This window comes from Taeniopygia guttata, chromosome 1A, assembly GCF_048771995.1.
Source record: "Taeniopygia guttata chromosome 1A, bTaeGut7.mat, whole genome shotgun sequence".
In the NCBI taxonomy this organism is placed as follows: Eukaryota; Metazoa; Chordata; class Aves; order Passeriformes; family Estrildidae; genus Taeniopygia; species Taeniopygia guttata.
Genome location: NC_133025.1, coordinates 32,248,762 through 32,265,269, shown reverse-complemented (window position 1 = coordinate 32,265,269; position 16,508 = coordinate 32,248,762). Strand labels below are relative to the sequence as shown.

At 40.8% G+C, this 16,508-nt stretch overlaps 1 protein-coding gene across 4 annotated transcripts in view; it reads right to left on the bottom strand.

Annotated features, from left to right (window-relative positions):
- SRGAP1 (SLIT-ROBO Rho GTPase activating protein 1) overlaps positions 1–16,508 on the bottom strand; it is a 138,675-nt gene that overhangs the window by 69,579 nt on the left and 52,588 nt on the right. For all 4 annotated transcript variants that reach the window (XM_072922670.1, XM_072922675.1, XM_030258880.4 and 1 more), the window contains one exon: positions 2,331–2,526. In XM_072922670.1, coding sequence (XP_072778771.1) covers positions 2,331–2,473 — 143 coding nt within the window. In that variant the 5' untranslated portion in view covers positions 2,474–2,526. The remainder of the gene's footprint in view (positions 1–2,330; positions 2,527–16,508) is intronic.

Sequence of the window (16,508 nt, the reverse complement as noted above, 5' to 3'; positions counted from 1 at the left end):
AACTCATTACATAAAAATAGCTACATCTGAACAGTCTATCCATTCTTGGGATAATTCAGGTTAGGCAAGCATCAGATGACTTTTAAGACACATTCAAGTCCCATGAGGCATGGATACTCTGCAAACCACCTGAAAGTAAAAAATATCTTGTCACAAGGCTTAGAGATGGAGTACAAGTTAATGTTCAAAATCAATAAAGGTCACTCCTGGAAGAGTAACAGTAATTAATTTTTGACATTAGAAATAAATAAGCACTGGAAGCACAACCCAAATCCTTCATGAGCAAAATTGCAGGTTTAGCTGTTTCCCTGCATTGGATTTGTATAACTGATGAAGTAGAAGAAAATGTTTCAAGCATCCATATTCTGTGAGCAATGCTCATAAATTCACAGCATTCATAAATACACTGCTACTGCTAGTCCTAGATGTGTCAATTACAAGACAAAGAGCAGGACTGGACTTTTTCCAGTGATCCAATTCTGAATTCCCATGACAGATTTTTTGCAATGTAGGCCCACTCCCAGCTTTAATGTAGCAAGAAGTGAAATCAATGATGACTTCTCATTTATTTTACACAAGGCAAAATAAAAATACATGTAGTTCAGCAACTATTTCACAGACAAGAAAAACTTTATAAAATTTGTCGTATGGTTTTATTGACATTTTAGTATAAAGTTTGCCTTTCAACTAACTGTTCCAGAAACTTGCTGCTTTTCTTTCTTTTTTTCTCTTTCACAGCAATTCTCCTTTAGTTAAAAGGATAAAGGATAAAGCACATGAGGACAAAGCAGGCATAAGTGGTGATGAATTGAGGGAGAAACTCCTACAACTCTTGGCAAACTCTTCTAATAATTAGCTATTCTCATTGTTAGAAATATGGCCTTTAATTGTCTAATTTTAGCTCTGACCCTCAGAATCAAAGCAACAAGAAATGATTAACAGACGAACATATTTTCTTAATCATCGGTGCTTTGCTTTGCTATGTATCAGGAGTTAAGAAAACTTCCTCCATTTGTTTCAGATAAGACATCTTAACAGTGTTACTTCACAGCAAGGGGTTTTATCAGCCAGGTTAGATGACATGAGCACTCCTGAAGGGCCACGCTGATACTACTTGGTCCTCACTGCTTCTGCATGTCCCAAAGCCGATTCCACAGACCTTCCTGGTTATTCTGGGAGCAATGGTGGAAACAGCTCAGGGGACTAACAACTAAAGCCACTTTTGCTGTAACCTGTTCTCAAAGCAGCAAACTGCAAGAACAAAGCCAAAGGCAGAACTTAAGTCATAACTCCTATGCACTGCTGCCAGTCTGGATTTAACATGTTTAAAAACAAGGAAAGATGATTGTATACACAAGGAAAAAAATATTTTACCACAAGCAGAATAAAAGCCAGGGCTCTCTCTGAAGTGGTGACATATGCACAAGTTGGTTATTTCAGAGAATCATTGAGTCACTAATACGAATTTTAAGGATTTTATATTAATGCTCTTTGAACTGTTCAAGCTGTATTTGATTAACCTTTGCTTTGCCAGATATATTTGGAAAATACTTTTGTCCTGAAACAATAATTCTATCTGTGTATCTCTAGCACAGCTCTGAGTGAACAGTGGGAAAATTATATTTTAGTTTTACAAACACAAAATATTGTTCTAAATCCCTAAGCATAACAGGGCCAGACACATGCATTCATTAATCAGCTCAAGTAAGGAAAATAACCACATGAGATTATGTCAGCAAGTGAAGCACATGAAGTATTTCAGAAAACATACTGTCCATGTTACGAAACTATGCCATTAAAAGGATACGTTAAATTGTAAACAACGCATAACGTTCACATCATCTTTATTCCCAGGAATCAGAGAAGTGAAGAGGCAGCAAAGTTCACATACAACAACAAATCAAAATAGTTTTATTTCTTAATGTCATTCTTGGCCAAAATTGGCTATTTTGTTGTTGTAATGTTGACTGACCTTCATGCAGATGCCTCAAAATTCTATCAACTCCACTAGAAATGAGCACACAGATTTTCAAGCTTTTGGAGCTCTGCATCTCTTCTAGATACTGGCTGTATTCTGGGTGGTTTAAAATCCATATGGTAGGTTAGGGATAATGTTTGTGCAACTTACATTTTAAGAAACTGAAACTACTTGCCAGAAGCTGACATGAGTAACTGCACAGAGCCACATCAACACCAGTATTTAGGCACGCATCTACCTTCAACTGCAATGGCAACTGCTAGGCTGCTAAGCAGGGGTGGAAATTTTAAATAGACCTTTGAACCAGCAACAGGTACAACATGGGGGTGATGGGCAAGGAGGTTTCTCTTACTTGTACTGCTGATGATCCTTTGTACTCCTTGTTTTTGCCATGAATCTCTCTGCCAGTTTTTCCAGGTTTCGGGAATACTCCATCTCTATTTCCGACTTCTTGCGGAAGAAATCCTGCAGATCCTGAAGCAGCTGCACTCTCATTTCAGTCTGCTGCTCCAGGCATTTCTGCTGCTCAACGAGTTGAGCTCGGATCTCTAATGAGAGAAACAAATATCCACTCAGGTCAGTGAAAGCAAATTAATCGTTACCAACCAAAATTACAAACACTCCAGTGTACTTCATCCTCACAGCTACACCAGCTGGAGCTGGATTTCGGGTCTCGTGGTGGGATACAGCAGTGGCAGCTCTCACTTCTACCACCACATGCCTAATGCCCAGCATCCTCCCACCTGCTGTCTGTCTCACAAACCGCTGTGACAGGGGCTCAGGTGAGTCTCCACCTTCCTCTCCCATCCCTCTTCTGGCCTCTGGCACTAGAATAACATTCTCCTTGGAGTGATCTCCTTGCAGAAGGTGCTGCTGCTCTGAAGAATGGCTGGATAAACAAGCATCCTTTGGGCCAGGATCAGCCTGCTGACTGTCAGGTGTTCTATCATCATGTACAACATGGAAACAGCCTTGTGATAAACCCTGGAGGCATTATCCATTGTAACTGTGCACAGGTGAGCTCCCATGTCTGACCTGTCTCTGCCAGGGAGGGAACCGGTGTACTATACATGCATCCAACAATGTTTTACAGCAAATATAGAGGAAAATGTACCTATATTTAGAGACAACTATTTGAAAATTTGCACAAGGTTCCAGAGACTATAGTATATTTTTTAGTATTAAAAAAATTAATAATTTTAGAAGAATCTCAGTTTAGAAGAGAATATATGCTCACAGTTCTCTTCTAGAGAAATAAGGAAAAGCCTCCAGATATCCTACCACTTTTTGTCATATCTAAAATTACTGTGTAATAGGGTTCTTATTTTAGAGATTTCTGGGGTTTTTGATTTTTTTTACATTTTGGTTGGTCATTTTTTTAGCACTTTTATTTCCTGAGTGACAACTAGTTAAACGCATTCTGAGAACATTTAGTCTAAAAAGATCCCTCTGGTTCTTTAGAGTTCATTACACTTTTGTCAGCTGCCCAGGCACAGTGTACTCCAATACTGTGGAGTAAAATGAGGAGTAAACACTTTCTGACAATAATATATGTGTGTGTTTTTTAAACAGTTTAATGCTATAATAAGGATTTATCAATAGCAAAACAGCCAGAAGTGATGTCCATGTAAATGCAAAATTGTTGTGAAATTTTACTTGATTCTTAATGATGTAACCATGCTGTGGTCAAAAGATCCTGGAAATCTTCAAAGCCCACAGCATAGTTTGAAATAGAAGAGCACTCTAAAAGTCATACTAAACACCACATAGAACTGCAAACCACTAAGCAGTAATAACATGGTAAAAGTTATCTGATGCAACTAGGATCGAATGCATTCTTACTGATCTTTGAGCAAGTATGAAGGCAGAGATCCACTCTGCTGGGATGCAAATGTGAATACTGAAATAAGGTAGTAGGAGCACATAAAACTGTTAAACCAATATATTTGCTGGAGAAGGGACACTGCAGTATTTTCTTCCAGATCTCCTGTGAGCTACCAGCTGCAGTGTTAATCATTAATGAGACCATCCATTTTTGTAGTCTGGGAGGTGAACCAAAAAAATGCATGGTTTGGTTTTCACTTCATTTGAAATCAGTTTGTTGGAAAAGAAACCGTGCCTCCAGCAAGGATGAGCCACTGTAATACAACACTGTATCAATGACATTCATGTACACAGAGGAGAAAATCACATCGGAGCTGGAAGGTTAACAACAGAAACAGATGCTCAAGACCAGTTTTTTAGGTGTCTACTACTGTTAATATTCCAGTCATGGAAAATTCCTGTGTATGGGGAACCAGCTGTACAGATCCACTGGTCAGATGCAGCAATTTTGTCCCTAAGCTGGAGTTTTCACTAAATCCAGATCCATGTACATGGTCACTGTACTTTGGCCATCTCCCTTTCCCACTCAGATTTTCTAGCAGTTACTCTGAAAGCAGCATTTTGCACAGAACAACTATGTTCTGATTATTTTGTAGGTCAGTGTACCTTGCTGCTATAATTCTTCTTTTTTAGGCAAGCTTTTACCATAGCAACAGGAATGAGAAAGATTTTAGAAACAGGAATATATGAATAGAAATACAAGAAACAATGAACAAGGGACAACAGATAAAATATGAGAAACTGCCTAAGCTTTTTGATGCTGTCTGCATTTTCAGTGGACAATAGTGGCTTCCTTCAAACTTGTATTTTACAAAACAAAATTGAAGCATAATCTATGAAAGCTGATGAAGATGTACAAGCTCTGCGTAAGGTTGGTAGAAGTAGGGGCTCAGGGAGCTGCAGCTTTATGAAGGAAGATTTCTAATTTATGGTTATTTGAATTTCAGCAAAGAGAAAGAACACATTGACATCAAAAGGCCAAGCCTGTGGCCTTCTGCTGGAGGAGAAAACTGGGAGATGTATATCCCACTCATGCTAGCTCACCAGTCAGCCCAGAAGTGACTTCAATAACAGTTCTCCTTCCAAGCTTTCATGTCATTCTGTTCCTCCATTTTTAATTTTTTCTTTTACTAATAAGATGTGCAACGCCATACTGGCAGGCTGAGGAGATGGAAATTAATAAAAAAAATCAGATCAGAAAATGTTGTGATTTCCATTTTCTGATGAGAGCAGTGGATTTAAAAAAAACCAATCAACCAAACAAACAACCAACAATAAACCCCCAGAACAAGTACTGGCAAAACAAGCAGACAGCCTGAGTGTCTGTGTGTGACAAAATCACAACTGTCCAGGTACTATTAACTATAATAGACTACCCATTACCTACTGCTACAGAAAATGCACCAAGGGAATGCTATTTTCTTTAACCAGTTTACACATGTGATTTCCCTAGGGCTAGAAAGGGTGGCATGGAAAATTGCTGCACTGTATTCAAATAAATAAAGTCAGTATAGTCCAAACTCGATAGAGACAGAGAAAGGGGCCTGTCTTTACTCTTGCTGCCACATTTAAATTCGAAGTTGAATTGGTACCAGTTGTAATGGGCAATGACATTGTCCTATTCTGCTCTGCTGAGTGGCTGATGTCAAATTGCCAGGCTATTTTGTGCCAGGAAAAGACCCGTTTAAACCCTGGATGAGTTAACACCTTCTCCTTCTTTCTCTTGGCAGCTTTGAGTCAATGCTCATTGGTTTTCTGGCCAGGGGCAGGCTCAAAAGGAATCCATTTATACTGCATCCATTTATACTGCAGCTTGAACAGACTGTGATCACATCAACTGGAAAAAAAATTAAATCCACCCTACTCTTTGTCCAAGATTTGCACACACAATCAAAGTGAGGAAACAGTTAATGTGACTGCAATTAAATCAATAAACTGAATAAAGTTTTATTTATAGAGTTTTATGCTAAAATTTATTTTGGTTCTGCCCTCACAGACACCCTCCGTTACAATTACTGCATTAAGTATAAAATTTAATTTTGTTTATGCCAGTTTTGAAAATATAACTCCAACCTTTCAACAAATCTTTATTTCCTTGACAAGTGCTTAAGTCTGTGCACCATGAAAAGTAAAAAGAGACAAGATTATAGTTGCTTTGAAAGTTAAGTCAGAGCAGATGAAGCCAAACTACTGGTATTGCCCAAATCATAATCAGAAATAACTCATCAGGGTTGCCTCTTTGCACACAGTACAGTATTACAAACAGTGACTTGCATAGCACTGCTGAAATACCCTGTACTACCCTGAAGAACAGGTACGTAACCAGCGACAGGCCAGTGCCCCGCCAAAGGAACCTGTGAAGATACACTACAACGTGACACAATCACAATGCTGGCTACACACCGGCTTGGAACAAAGTTCTTCACCTTCACTTCCACACAAAAGCACCATCAAATACCCCCAAAAAGTCAAAGGAAACCCCCTCCTGACCTCAGTAGCTCACAACTTGTAAACATATGGTATTACCCAAATTAACCCATGGACAGACCAACACTGTTGCCCTGCTACAGAACTCCCCATTGCAATGCACACCCTCATCCCTGCCCTGCAGTGCTGCAGCAACGCTGCACTAGGTTATGCCTAAACTTTCAGACTTTGGAGACCTTTCAGACCATCACACACTCATTTACTAACTCTCGAGGACAGCAACTCTAAAGAATGCTTCATAGTGCTACCAACACACCTGCCTCAAGATGCTTCCTGCCTGAGCCAGCCCAAGAGCTGCTGCAGCCTGCCACTCTTAGCTCCCATTTAAATTTTGTGCTTGCAGAGCAGCCCTGACATGGGCTTTGGTGTTTGCTGAAAGCTCTAAAAAATGCCACAGAGCAGGACATGTCTCCCCAGTCACCCCCCTTGGCTGCACTGCAAACCTCCCACCTGCTGCCCCACCCTGCCTGGCAAGGAGCTATATTTAAGTCATGATTACAATTCACAAACTATGCAGACATATTAATCCAGTGGTATTACTGGATAATCCTACCAACAGCCTTGGGGCCTCACCCTTCAAAAGATCACAAAAACAAGTAACTCAACAGAACTCTTTGAGAGTACAGAGGCTCTCACAAGACATAGTTACGTTTGCAGGTTTTATCTCTTGGGTAACCAGACAAAGCCGCATCACCTCCTATTTTTCTCCAAATGTCTCCATCACAAAAAGAAAAAAAAATTAATTACTTTTAAATGTCTCAAAAATGCCTCATCAAATGCACTAAAACCCATACATGGTGTCTTAGACTTTGCACTTCTAAACCCTTACACTTAGTAATTCTTGCTCCCCCAGCAAGCTATCAACACACATATCCTTCATTGTCACGCCAATGATATCCAGATCATATTTCATAGGAGAAGATTCAGACCTTAAATTCAGCCTAGATATCCTCTGGCAACCAACATGCATTTGTAATTAAGCAGCTACTGCAGCATTAATCATCTTGCAGTTCCTCCTTGAAGACACTTGAGTCCTATATGCCTCTCATTCTGCCCTAGTTATTTAGCATGAAGAATTGCTCAAGTCTACCCCTGCTGCTAGAGGCTGGGGTGCTGCATGAGGAGACTGATCATTTCAGTTTCATTCAAGCCTCTGCCTTTGTAACGACTTGGTTTTGGCTTCTTTGTCAAGACGAGCAGAGCTTTGGTCCAGCTGCACGCAGCTGGCCAACAGCTGCAGTTTAGGTTTTGTTTGAGGAAAGTGATTATCTCCATCCCACTGAAGATGCTGCCAGCAGAGAAGTCGCAGCAGGAATCACTTAGAGGGGCCTGGAGGTGTCCCTGTGCATATCTAGTACTCCTTAATTCCATGTCCCATCAGTGCTCCCACACTTCTTCCCAAGGACATGATTGTTCCTCTCAAAGACAAGAAGATAAAGATGGTGAGAGGTATCACATCCATGGTGGGTGCTCAGACCCAGCTGCCAATACTTGTCTCTAAGATACACAGCCTAAAGATGCTAGTGCTATAAAGTTTTTATTTCTCAGAGACTTGGCTAGAAAGCTATTTGAGTATTTCTATGACAAATGGCGAGGGAAGCTCTGTGGTTAGCAGGGAGTCTGGCTCACACTCTCTCCCAAGTCCTCGTTGCCATTTTTTTTTTACCACAAACAGGAAAATCCACTTCAAAAGCCAGGAAATTCCACCAGACTGACAGCTAATGAGAGATGCTGGAGTAAAGATCTCAGAGGCTGATGCAGAAATGCCTTTAAATAGATCACAAGCTTGTACCACAACATTAACCTTCTATGACAGACTACGGGAGTTCACTTCTCTGTGTTCAGCACGTAAGACGTGTGGCTGCAGAGACAGTGATGCCCTTGAGCTTCCATAGGCAGGGCTTCTGTGGACTTCATTGTACCCTGACTCCCCTCAATTTCACTTAGTACATTGAGCATACAGCTTTATATATGTCGCCACTTGAAGTGTGACCTCTGCCGTGCACATCCCAGCATTAAATTCAATGTTTGATTTTGTGTTATTTTCCAGAAAATTCGTTTCAGATTTATGTTTGTTTGGGGATTTTGGGGGATGTGGTTGAGGCTGCCTGTGACAGATCACAGTCTTCAGGCTGTAACGTAGAATTGGACGGGGAGAGAGAATCACTTCTGGTATCTGAAGGGCTGTACAAAGAGTCAGCAATCTGAAGCCCCTGTTGACACCTGTCACACGTCTTTAAAACCTGTAAACCACATTTAGTCAAGCACTTTGGCATCCTTAAAGATAAAAACCAATCCATGTGCAGCCATTTGGAGGAAAGCTGGTGTAGAAGCCATTTGCAGGATGCAGACAAATTTTTATGGGTCACTTCACTTGTCCCGCTCAAACAAAGAGAGCAGAGAAACAATGCATCTTCTCCTTGAAGCCGCAAATTTCATCTCTATACATTCAAGCAAACACACTTGTGCCTACTGCAGTCACAGACTGGGCAACAACATGTGCCTATGCAGAATCCTGTAACTGGGGAATCCCAGTGGACATGATTCAAAAAGGGCAGCTGTATTAGGGTACCTTCCAGATCCTTTTGAAAGGAGAAGACATGTCTGGAAGAGTGAAGAAAATCTCTAGATGTAGAAGAAGAAGCTTTTCTTCTTGTTGTTCTTGGACTAACGCCCTCCTGCTTTTCACAGCCACAGCTGCTGGTCACTTGGCTGCCTACAGTCCAAGTCTAAATGGACGGCAGTATGCCAGCTCATGACTTGGCAGGACACTTTTGCCACAGTGCTGCTGCCAAGCGACCATGAATTTAAGCAGGCAGTCTGCCTGCACCACATTTTGAGTGCCACTGCTTTTGTGGCAACTGCTCCGTTGCACGCATAACTAAGTGCTGGCATTATGTCCTACCAAACCTTGAGCCTGGAATACTCTGTCCTTGTACGTCACAGGAGCTGGGACTGAGGACAAAAAATTCTGTCCCTCAGAGGAGAGGGAACTTTATTTTGCTCAACAGTAAAAGCTCAGTTTATCTCAAAACACTGCAAACCAGAAGAGTAGAGAGCAAAGGTTACGATGCCTCCTCTGCACCAACAGTCTGATTCAAGGTCTTTCACCAGAGTGACCAGCCCTTAACTCCTGCAGTGGGAGCAGATACTCTCCCAAAATTCAACTGCCCCACCTCTGGATGAGCAAATCAGTTCTGCAAAGAAAGACAGAGAGAGTGAGAGTGAGAGAGAGAGAGAGAGAAGAAAAAAGAGTCCATGCAACTATCTGCCAAGCAGACAGGTGATCATAAAGTACGTGTCTAAAAACCCATTTAGAGCATCTAAACTGTCAAGATCTATGAGAAAACTTATTCTGAAGCTTCTTAAGGGCTTCGACCATCCTTTTTTTAATGCTTGTTAAAGACACCATGAGCCTTTCCTTGCAGTCTTAAATTTTGGGCACATGAGAAAATTACAAAGAAATCAGTATGCCCAAATCTTTATTGCCAATAGAACAAAAAAATTACTCATGGGTCTCCTCGGAAACATTCTTTGCACAATGTCAGGGAGGCCTGATTAGCATTAGCACTCCATGAGACAAAAATTCCACACAAACTAGGGGGGTCCAGTAGGAAAGAAAACCCAGTTTGTCACGATCTGAGCAGTAATGAAAACCTAATACTCTTCATTAGCTTCCTTACTTGTAAACTGGGTGAAATTAGGTTGAATTCCTGCTTCAGCTATTGCAAGGCTGAGGATGGAGCTGCCTCTGAATAGTGCAGCAGTATCCACTCTGCAACAGACACTGCATCACTTGTCCACCAACACTACAATGAAATTACTCCAGTCTTAGTATGGGCACATATCCTTTACCTCCAGAGATGCATAAAGCTCTTGACTATACAGATGTGAGTAACAGATTGCATCCAGACCAGCACCATTTCATTTTGTTAAGTTCTACTTATTTGTCACAATAAAACCCTTCCTTCCTTCTTAATATCTCGGATGGAGAGCTGGCAAGTGAAAACATATGAAGGCTTCTTCTAGAAATGAGATATTGAGAGATGTGCCTTTTCTTGACAAAAAAATTACTTTTTCTGAACCTCTGTCAGGCGACATAGCTCTTAAGATGAGAGTTATGCTAGCAGAAGTGCAGGCCAGGAACTCCTGAGCAGCAGGATAAGCAAGAAAGCATGAAATCTGCACATCAATCAGATGTGGCAACTCCTGTACACTGGTAACTATCACTGTGATAATACTCAAAAGTTAATAACTAGAGAAAATTCCCTCCCTACATCCAGTGAAAATGACTCTCCAAGCATGGCACATCTTCAGGAGGTCAATAAAACATTTTTAGGATGACACACACCCTGCTGCATGTCATAAATAAGAACATGCATTTGACCCAGCCATGACTTTCACTGACAGCTCTTTAAGTCTCAAGGTGAAGAAACAGTGCAGTTAAGCACAAAAAGGAAACAGTAATCTGTGCTGCTACCAGCATTTTACCCACATCACTTTTCATTCCAACCTGCCTAACATGCAGTAAATTACTTTCACTATGCTCATTTAGCTTTGATACATTTAACTCCAACCCCTCAACTTAATACATTGAGCCCTTTGTGTTTTCCTTCTAAAATAAATATGTATTTTTTTTTCTGCAACAGATCCATGATGCTCCTCTTCTTCAGTGAGATAAACAGCTGTGCCACTGAGATACCTCCAACACCAGCTTTAAAACTTTACGTACATATCCCATGCTAATTACGTACCTGACTACATCCCTGTAGTTACTTAAGGCCCTCTGTACCCCAGCCAACCAAGTGGGGCAAAGAAACTGTCTTGGGCAACATGCCAGAGCTACAGAGTGTGCTTTGGATGCTGGCACACCTCTGGGCAGAGCATTAGCCCTGCCACAAGCACCGTGCTCGCCAGCAGCACAGAGCAGGGACAGCCCTGCACCGGTGAGGCAGCACTGGGGGATCAGAGCTCCTCACTCACCCACTCAGTGCTGAGTGAAGGATGGCATCTACTACCCAGCCAATTTTGAATGAAATTCTATCACCCTGCTTCATGCTTCTTGGACAGATCTAACTTCAAAAGTGCAAGTCTGGCTCAGGAGTATGTCTGTCAGACCAGATGGACCTTGATCTGTATAATTTTTTTAGTTGAGACTTGGCCTAAGTCTGCAAAACCAAAACCCCAGTGAAGGATTACTGGTCTTCTGAGCATGACTATGATATTATCCAAAAGTAAATTTCAGTGTCTTGTCTCATTTTCACATAGCAAATACCGAATCTGACTCAGTAGAGGATTTAAGAAACAGGACACCATGTTTTGGGGGGAAAAAAAAAAGTTCTGCATGACAAACTCTGAACAGAAAATTAGTATTTTTACTAATTAAACAAAAGAATAATCCAAATCATGATGGAATTACTTATTCTGTCTGTCGGAGTACTAATAAATATAAAAAAGATAATCAGATAATCACCATGTTGGTTGATTACAACTATTATATGAGTAGTAGTAACAGACAGGTATTTTTATATGTCACCTAACAAGATTAGATAAATTCTGCCATGCTTCAAATACATTTGTCTATGTACTGCTCTGATTTGGTAGAAGGTGTAATGCCTAAGTGAGAAAATAAAACGCCTACCTCAAAGGATGGTTTTGAACCCAATTACTCAGAGCCTCAAATTCCACTAACAGCAGCTGGGAAAAAACAAATCCTTCACTGTCACAGAGCTAGTCTTTCTGCTACAGAGAAGTATAAATTGGATTGTGGACCACATTTAATTAAATTTATCTTCAGTTGTTACAGTAGCAGAAGAAAGTGTTCCTCCCCCTCCCCCCCCCCCCCCCTCGCTCCAGGTTCCTGCTAATGGGAATAGAAAAAAATATCCTGTGAGACTGTAGGTAAATGTTGTTCACTCACTCAACAGTAAAATGAAGAATAGTATGTGCTAGTAAATGAACTCTGAGGTAAAATAATTTGCATATTTCCAGGTCTCCTGGAAACAGCCTTCAACCTGTCAGAAGTTAAAAAAAAAAAAAAAAAAAGAAAAAAAGAAAAATATCACTCCCATTTTTTTAATGAGAGGAAATAACAGAATCAACAAAACTGATGATTTGTAGAACCCAGTATCTGCATTAATTCACTGTTTTGTGTATTCTGCAAATGTTTCTCTCCAACAGATATATGGGTGATTAGGGTTTCCAGCAGGGCTTTGATGATTGCTGAATGGAAGCAAAGACACTAAAAACAGCTGTAGGAAACATATGTGCTACTTAGGGCACCTTCACTGAATGGCCAAGGGATTAATGTTTCACGTGCTTAGTTCAGAATTCCTTTATTAAAAAAGGCTATAAAACCACTGTTATTGCCTATGTTTTTAGCCTATCTCCATTTGGAAATAGACATTGTGGAAGCAAAAGCTGCATTGGAGTAAGTAATGGAGAAGAACTGCAATGGTCAGGGCAGTAGCTGTAGCTCCTAGGTCCTTTTTCCCTGGCTAAACTGAAATTGAATCTTGATGTTTTGAAAGCATAAAGTTCTAGCTCTGAGAGCACATCAGCAGCCATAGCAGCTGGATGGCAAAGTGGTAACCTGTGAAAATAGTTATTCTTTATTCTGGGAAAAAACACTGTTTGGCAATTCACAGAAGGTCATGCATAACTTAGTGAAGAAATGAAAGATGTGACACCTACAGTGGAGATGGAATCTTCACCCTGTAAGATCATCATCCAACCATAAGCAAAATACTAAGGGAACATTTTTGGAAATCATAAATGCAATAAACACAGACACCAACTGGGGAAAAAAGCAAGGGTAGTTGGAAGGACAAACCAGACATGCCAGCAAGCAACATGTGTCTCACAGGCTTCTGACAATTCGCCAAAGGAGGCTTTATCCTGGGTTAAGTTTCCCTAATCAGAAATACTCTGAATACTCCTGATACTTGTTTTACAGCAGTGCTAAATTTCCAAATGTTTACTTTAGGGCCTTTTATTTTTTTAAAACAAAGATGAGTTTGAGTCAGTCAGGAACACTGGGAAAAGAGTTGAAACAAAAGAATAAAGCAAAGACCAAAAAGTCATAAAGTGTGGCAGTGCACACCTACTCAGGCCAGATGAAACCAGGATTGCAATGGCCAAACTGCTGACAAGAATCTGTCCCCTTTGCCTGAAAAGACTGCTGTGACCAAAGGGATGGAAAGCATCTCCTGGAAAGGGAAGGGGAAGTAGAGATGCCATTGTGTCCTAGGCAAGCAAATTCCTACTTCCATGTAAGTTACTGAAGTTCTCATTGGAAATATTTAGAGAACAAAGACAGGTAGAGAGATAAGGAGAAACCAGGTCAGTTCCTGGAAAAGAAAACTACGGTGGCAAGACACTGGAGTTACTTAAGCTTATCAACAGATAGTGGATAACTTAGACCCAGCTGACCTTCAGTTTCAAGTTACCTGCAATCCTTCACCTCAAATTACCTGCAGTCCTTTGCCTCGAATTATTCTATCCCTGTTCCATTTAAAATCTATTAACAAACTTTTAAAAGCACAAAAAATACAGATAAACCACCTGAAAAGGAATTTTTTTTCCAGTTTCTCAAAACATGCATTTTCACTGCAACTTCCTTTCTGTAACTAAGCTGTCGAAGTTCAGTAACAGTGTGTACTGAAGCATCACTCCTGTCCTCTCTGCCTGGATAGACATTTTCATCTTAGTGCTAATCTACTGCTTTGTCACTTTGGTGATAAGCTGTCACAACCCTGACATGTAAAAATCACAAAGAAAAGACTACCTTTGCATGAAATTCAAGTCGTCCCAGTTGACTCAGTCTAAAACTGTAGATTTCTCATGTCCAAGCTGGATATTATCTAAAAGACCTCATCTGCGGCTTCTCTATACAACAAGGATCATTTCACAACTAGCTGCACCTTCCTCAGGACAGCTGTACATAACCCAGCTCCTGTGTCCAACACCCACACACCTGCTCAGTGCTGAACACAGTGCCAAGCTCAGAGGAGACTGCAGGCGACACACATCAAACACTAATGGTGAAACCACGGCAGTCTGTGGGTGACTGCTCACTCTACAGCTGCCATGACCTGTTTGTGGGCATGTCCAGAAATACTGCTCAGAATGTTACAAGACTATTACTATAAATTTCATTCCACCTTTGCACAGGGCTGCAAGCCGTATGATCCTGGTGCCCTACGCTGTATTTCTCAACACACCCAGCACCCAGTAAGGTCCAAATGACAGGAGTCCAAAGTCAAGATACAAATTCTAAACAAGCATGTCGTCAAAACTTGGAGATGTGTTTTTACTTGTTTACACACACTTTCAGGTTATGAAGAACAAGAATAAGATAGTCAACAATAATAAGATAGCAGCTGTGAAAGGGGTTTGAGCAACATTTACTTTGTCTACTTTGAAGGAAAACAAACAGAACTCTTTACCTAGAATGGAAAGTAAAGGCAGTAAGCGCTCCGTATTTAAGCATTCTGCAAGTTAAGCCTTTTTGATGCACTGTTCAGGTAACGGTTCTTCCCCTGTCTGCAAAACCCAGTTTCATTGCAAATTAGTATTAGCTTTAACCAACGAGGTCAGAATTTGAGAAAATAAAGAACTTCAGGCATGAAGCAAGGCTTGTCAGAAGATTCAATAGACCTGTAACACCCAGATGAATCCAGTGAGACTCAGCATGAACCCCCTCTTCTAACTTCCAAACAAAATTAACTTGCTTGGAGAGCAAACAATCCTGCCTAAAACTGTGTCAATCGTAGAAATTGTTTGCAAATAGAGAAATCTACCAAGGAGTTACAACCAGACTTCCTTTTGTCCCCTAGAGCTCTATTTACAAAATTGCTTTAGAGACAGGAATAGACAAAAGCCTCCGTTGGTCCGGAAGACCACTGCACACGGTACCCAGCTAGGCTGCTGAGCTCAGCCTCCTTCTCCCAAGGAGCCAAGCAAGCTTTGCCTACTTTCCACCGAGAGAGTCCTCTAGCCACACAGGTATATGGCACTTTCTAAGGAAAGACTCAGATCAGAAAAGCCAATAGCCTGTATAGAAAAGGCTGGTTGTAAGCCAGCTTCCTAGGAAAAAATTTTCCAGCAGACCTACAAGCAGTTCATACTCAAGCCAAACAAGCTGCCTGAGCTCCTCAGAGAGGGCAGAAAAGCCACTCAGAATTAGTGTAGTCTCTGACAGAAGCAACGTGATGAGACAGTAACTGAAGACCTATCTCATGCCCTTTGAGTGAGAAGCACATCTGCAACATTTTAGCTCTGCTGAATAATTAGTTGTTTCTTGAATCATCACTAAGGTTTAGACATAAAAACAGCATTTCAATAGAAATTAGTTCCATTTCAAGGTAGGACACTTAGAACTTTCAAAAAAGATCCTTTCTCTCAAAGCACTTCCTCGTTGCCATCCCGTATCAAGGATGTCACGCAGCTTGACTTGCCCCCATCCCTCTGTCCATTCCCACAGGTGTTCTGCTGGGAACACCAAGCTGGAGAGCCTGCCTCTCCTGAGCACTTCGTGCAGGACGTACCATTGCCAGTGCTCCAGATCCACCCACGTTATGCAGGAAAAGGAGACACTTTCAAAGCATATCTTTACCCACAAGGATGCAAGCACTGTGAAGGCAGAGGTAATTTAAAATAAAAAAATCAAAACAAATCAGGAAAGCCTTAAGCACTCTGATTTAACAAAGGAGAACAAACATATTCCAATTCTAAAACACCTAATAATTTTAATTAAAAACTTCCCTCCTCTGCAAAGTTTCAGTCTTTTAATTTATAAAAAGCTTGTAATTAGGATGTAAATGAAAGCTCCAAACCTTGCAATTTCCTGCACTAAGGAAATTCTGATTTTTTTTTTTTTAATATGCCATTAGTCAGTTTGATTTAGACAGAAATTTTATCATTTAAATCCCCAAGTAAAAAGATCTGAACAACTGCTGCCAAAGGAAATTTAAGGCAAGAAATAAAAGCTTTCAGTGACATAACTAGTAGATCCGGGAGAACAAGCAGCCTGGCAGAGACTGCATCTGGCAGGGGAATACTTGACAAGACTCTCAATACTTGACAACATTCTCCAAGTGCCAGACTTTTTCCAATTTGCACCTCCAGACCTATGCATTGGTTCACTGAGATATAATAA